This window comes from Macrobrachium nipponense, chromosome 20 (assembly GCF_015104395.2).
Source record: "Macrobrachium nipponense isolate FS-2020 chromosome 20, ASM1510439v2, whole genome shotgun sequence".
Classification (NCBI taxonomy): domain Eukaryota; kingdom Metazoa; phylum Arthropoda; class Malacostraca; order Decapoda; family Palaemonidae; genus Macrobrachium; species Macrobrachium nipponense.
In genome coordinates this window covers 38,464,115-38,470,114 of record NC_061089.1, presented here as the reverse complement: position 1 = coordinate 38,470,114, position 6,000 = coordinate 38,464,115, and the positions used below count along the sequence as shown (strand labels likewise).

Here is a 6,000-nt window from a genome sequence, read left to right as displayed (position 1 = left end):
TTCACAGAATCCCCCATTTGCTGTTTCAATAGCCAACTTAATTACAGAAAAAAGTCAGTACTAAGAAGAATAGAGAAACGTCTATACAAAATAAATGTGGCTGAAATAGCGATTGTATTTTCAGTAAACCCTGTATTAATGAAGGTCTTTCAGCAAATAATATGCTATAAAGAAGGCAGTTTACAAAAGGAAAGACAATTCTTAGAAATAGCCAGTGACCAATTTTATTCACCTAAAGAATATATTTCCCATACTATGATAAAATACACTGGAAAATACACATAAATGAATTTCTATTACAAAGAATTATATTAACATAAATGAATTTATATTACAAAGAATTATATTAACAACTCTTAAATAAGCACAAAATTTACAAGTAATATCACAATTGCAACCATTGCTGATGAAGAAAAGTGTTAGAAATATGAGGTAACATACTCAGTTTAAATAATGTAACCAGTAATATTTTAAAACATATTGCCAAAATCTTACATAATATTTCCTCAAGTTGAATAGAACAGTTTCCTTAATTAAAATTAGTCCTGGTTATAATATATGCCATTTGTAAAATCTCATCAACATGATAGGAAGGTACAATCTGCTGTCCTTATAACAGTACACACAGATTGGAAAACCATGTGGGTAAAATATGAGTAATTGCCAATAATACACAGCTGTATAAGAATTTCACTAAAATATATGTGAATTATTCTTCAAACAAAAATGGGGCATCTTCAAAATATGAAGGCAAGAATGGCTGATTTGAAATTTGGCAGAAAATCATTAAAGATACTAACAGATCTACTCCCTTTCCCATATACATACATACTACCATTTTACAAAATATAGTATACGTAATGTAAATAAAATGAACTAGTACTGTAGTTCATTTTTAAAATATTTCATGATCTAAATATATTAATTAAAATATATTTTCAGCAAGTACAAAAATTAGTATGAAATGTCTTTAATAATCTGGCCTTAATAAAACATTTTGCTTAAAAGTCATGTGCAATATATTATTGTTTGCAAATAAAACTTTATTTTCAAAACCCATAAAAATAAAAAATAAATTAAAAATCTCATTGTATAATTTGAGGCAAATATTGAAAAAAAATAGAGTAACAGAAATTTTTTTTAGACAAGGCTCTGATACAGAATCTTAAAAAAATCTCAAATTAAACTCATTAAGTTTGTGTAAATTGCAGTAATTATTTCTGGAAGGCCCCTTACAAGGTATAAAACAATTAATGAATTATAAACAATGAAAGCCTGTGTGGCCAATTTTGTATATAATACACATAAGCATTGAATAGTATAACATTTAATTTCAAAAAATCCAAAAAAAAAAAAATTATAGCACACTCCTCAAGGTAGCACCAAAAACTAGGCAACTACTAAAACATTACAGCACATAGTGATCTCATTTACATTATTCAACAACTTAAACTTAAGTCTTTTTGCAGTCTAAAAGAACTGTGATGAGAAATATGCAGATTTGAAATTACAAATTTGACTGCAATAGTTTCATTAAGATATCTTTCAAAGCTATAAAAGACTTAATGGCTATATCTAAAACTAGTAACCTATGTCAAATAATTTGTTAATGCTATAATCACAGAATAATACTGTACAATACAGATATGGAATGGATCACTGAAACTTATTTAATAACAGATGCAACATCTTTTTAATGTCTTCCATTTCTTTTGACTGCTGGTTAAGATGAGTTTGAACAATCTCTGTATGGTTTCGAACTTGTGTTTCCACCAACTGTGTAACCTGTTGGAATAAACAAAGTTGAATTACTGATTTGACAAACTTTTTACATACAAAATAATTTGAATCCCATGAAGGCTAGTTCTCAGCATACCTTTGGAAATAATGCAAACATGAATACCCTCCTCAAGGCTTTTATTATATTGACATAATGGACATAGCTATACAACTTTTGAACATGCTCAAGAAAAGTTGTTGAAAAAGGTAATCTATACCTAGTCAAATGCAAGCATTCATTTCAGCATTGAACTGCAATTACATCTTGTACTGTTTTATATCACTGGCTGCCTACAAATATGATGAATATTTTTTTATTTTTAGACAAAAGTGTTTTGGGCTAACTTTTTCAATTTACGCCAGCTTAATTTTTCCAGACACTTCTGCTACTAATATTGAACATGAATGTTTTTACAGGAAACAGATACTACTGGTGGACTAGGATAAATAAAAGAAATTGTATATACATACCCAATCTAAGTCTTCTAGGCCTTCAGTATTAAGAGCATTAGGTTTCATATTAGGATTTGCTGGAGACTTTAAATTTATTTCTACATAAGTAGAATTTGTTCTTGCCATCTTATCACTAGAATCCATTTCATCATCATCTAATGTACTTTCACTTCCTTTCACACTATCACAGGTTTTAACGAATGGTGTCAGTTCTTCAGATGAAGACAATAAAAATGATTTAGACAGTTTGTGCACATTACAATTTTTACTTGTGTCTGTTACACATAAACTTCCCATTTTACTAGATGAATTAGGAATTGAGTCACAGTCTTTTTCACTTCCTATACTTCCTGCTTGACTGTTCAAAGAAATAGGATTTGAATTTCTCAGTCCAATATTTTCTACAACAGGCTTATGTGAACTAAAAGAAGAGAGACTGTCAGTCTTTGAACTACAGTGAACATTTTCTGGTTGAGAGAACTGAGGATCAGCTTTTGCAATATCATTATCTCCAGAGGAACATTCATTGTTATCCTCATGACTTACTCCACTGTTTGTCACATCACATTCGTTACTAAGGGAAGAACAGGATGGAGTTTTTGATGCTACTGAATCATCAGATTTTGGAGATGTGAGTGAAGGTGATAATGTAAGTCTCTCTATATCATGGCAAAGCTCTGCTTGTTTTCTTAGTAGTGACACCATCTGAAATAAACAGAATATGCTCTGTAAGTCTGTGAAATTTAAAGAAAATACACTGTAAGTATGATAGTCTGGCATAAATGGAAGTACTAATTTCTGCTAACCTATCCTAAATATTTGATTGTTAGGTGGCTCTAAGAAAATATTAATTAAAACTAAAACAAATAAAATCACAGTTCTAATATCCAAATAAAATCACAATATACTCATTTAAATATAGAACGATATTTATAACTTGAATAATTTATTTTGAAAAATATACTGTACTTGAAGATGCGGTAACCTGCATTTTTATTGAGTTTTTCATCATAAAAACCTCCAAATTTTTACCATTCTACCATTTTGGAGCCATATTTTTCTCTATACAGTGGGATTGCCATACTACTGAACGTACACTGCATTTCTGACCAATAAACTGACTAACTTTACAATTACCTACACTACAAAGTTACTAATCTTATGATCTGATCATATTACATTAAATAAAAGTTATTGTACCAAATAAAAAAAATTAAAATTAAATATTTTACAGAATAGACAATGGCAAATCTGTATAAGCTTATAAAAAGTTCATGGTATAGACTTCCTTCTTTTAGGTGGGCTGATTACCAAAAGCATGAACTTTCATGAAAGAAGTAACCACTAAGATACTTTGCATATCAATAGTATTGCAAGCAACTACATAATTGGAAAAGGTGCACTGGCACTTGTATTTCAAATATGACAAATTTTAAATTCAATTTGTATTTTTCATAGCTAACAAACCTGAGGTCTTAACAATAGGATATTTTCCAAGTGCCAGCTGGTAACCAGTTAAAACAATCAAAGTTTGTAAAGCAAGGAATCTGAGATCTGGCAACGCCTGTGCGTACGAGGTGAAAGCTGGTCAGAGACTGCACATTGGGCTTTGTGACGCTTTAGTCTTTCCCCAACCCAGGAGATAATAAGAGATAGAGAGAGGCAACTAGAGGTTGGCAGTACACGTTAAGACCTCAGGTTTGTTAGCTATGAAAAATACAAATTGATTTAAAAATTTGTCATTTGTTCATATGTGGAAAAAACCTTCAGTCTTAACAATAGGATAGACTTATACTTGGTGGGAGGTACAAGTATCCTAAACCAGCTGGGGGTTAACCCACCTGACCACCTCTCTAGAAGAATGAGTTCTAGAGAAGGTGGACCAATGCCCGTGAGAAGCTAAGATGAACTGATATCTAACAACTTGGCCATCTGGGTTGCAATACAATGATATATGAGCAGATTCACTGCATCTAGGGAGCTAAAGAAAATTCTGACTGTACAAATAACAAACCATATAATCACAGGTGTTTGTTATTACTCCTCACTCCCCCTTGCTAGAGAGTGGAGTATTTGTTACTGAATAGTAGAGGGTTTGATTATTTCAAAAATACATAAAGCAAACTAACTATCAGTATGACTACCTTACTAACCTGCATCAGACCAGTCCAGCATATTACGTATCTATTCCTCAACCCGCCCGTAGGAAGACGAAAGGAACAAAGAGAAAGAGAGCGACCAGCCAACTCATTCATTTTCTCTTCCACACAATCACCTAGGTAAGATACAAAATTGCCCAGTGAAGGGCAATGGGTGAGTTACACAATTTGTTGGCAGCCACCACAGGGCCCAAGGAAAACGTGTCCAAAGATCTGTGGGCAAAATGGCGTGAACGTGGATTGGCGCAATAAGTACCAGCATTCAAAATCCTTTGAACAGCAAAATTTTTCTTAAATGCCTAGAGGAACTTATTCCTATGATGTCATGTGCTCTAGCTTGCACAGACTCAGTGACAGAACCATCAAAAGATGAATAAGTCTCGCAAATCCAAAAAGAAATAATGTTCCTGGGAACTTCTTTCTTGGACCGACTAGTGCCAACAAAAAGCCTACGACACCCAGGTCTGAGATGTTGAGTCTTTTTAAAATAGCAATGTAGGGCTCTGACAGGACATAACAAGAGCTCTTGTGGGTCACTGTCCACAAAGTCATTCAAAGATAGAATGGAAAAAGAGGCAAATCTGTCGTCATGCACCGAGGGATTCTGGGTCTTGGCCACGAATTCCGGGACAAACTCGAAGGTCACAGACCCCCAACCCCTGGTATGTTTCACATAATAACTTAGGCCATGAAGCTCCCCAACTCTCTTCGAAGAAGCCAAGGATAAAAGGAAAATTGTCTTGAACTTCAAATTTCTGTCCGATGATCGACACAAGGGCTCGAAAGGAGCTCTAGTGAAACTTCTCAGGGGAAGTGAAACATCCCATGCTGGAGGCTTGAGTTCCCTTGGAGAACAGGTCTGCTTGAAACCCCTGAACAACAAGGAGATTTCCCAGGATGAAGAGATGTCTACACCTCTCAGACGCAATACTAAACTCAACACTGCTCTGCTGCTCCTGATAGCAGAAACTGAAAGGCCTTTCTCATCCCTAAGTAAGCCCAAAAACTCTGCTATACGCTGAACAGAGGTTTCGAGTGGAGAGAAACCCTGTTGACAACGTCAATCACAGTAGATTGCCCATTTCCCCTGGTAAACTGCTGAAGAGGACTTCCTGAGACAACTGGACATGTCTCGCTGTTTCCTGAGAAAAACCTCTCGCTCGGAGGAGATACTTGATAGTCTCCATTCGTGGAGACAGGGATTCTATTGACTGATGAAACCTTTCAATGTGAGGCTGGCAAAGAAGCAGCTGCCACAGGGGAATCTCTCTTGGAACCTCTGACAGAAGGAACAGAACGTCCAGAAACCATTCTGCTTGCAGCCACAGAGGAGCACCCAAAGTCATCCTGATTTGAGAACTCATTCCCCTTTTCAGAACTTGACGGATTGGCAAAATGAAGGGAAGGTGTACACCTCGAGGTTGTCCCAAGGGTGCTGGAAGGCGTTCTCTGCCAGAGCTAGAGGATCCGGGACCACCGAACAGGAAACTTCATTTTCTGTTGAAGTGAGTTGTGAAGAGGTCTAACATAGGCCTCCCCCAAACCTGAAAAAGCCTGTCTGCCCCCCCCAACCTTAAAAAGCCTGTCTGCCATGATTTGATGCAGAGAC

General features: G+C 35.2%; 1 protein-coding gene across 3 annotated transcripts in view; it reads right to left on the bottom strand.

Moving 5' to 3' along the window:
• Positions 1–208: 208 nt before the first annotated feature.
• Positions 209–6,000, bottom strand: part of LOC135224975 (uncharacterized) — a 334,014-nt gene continuing 328,222 nt past the window's right edge. For all 3 annotated transcript variants that reach the window (XM_064264281.1, XM_064264285.1, XM_064264289.1), the window contains 2 exons: positions 2,251–2,937; positions 209–1,785 (listed from right to left, as the gene is read on the bottom strand). In XM_064264281.1, the coding sequence (XP_064120351.1) occupies positions 1,657–1,785; positions 2,251–2,937 (816 nt within the window). In that variant the 3' untranslated portion in view covers positions 209–1,656. The remainder of the gene's footprint in view (positions 1,786–2,250; positions 2,938–6,000) is intronic.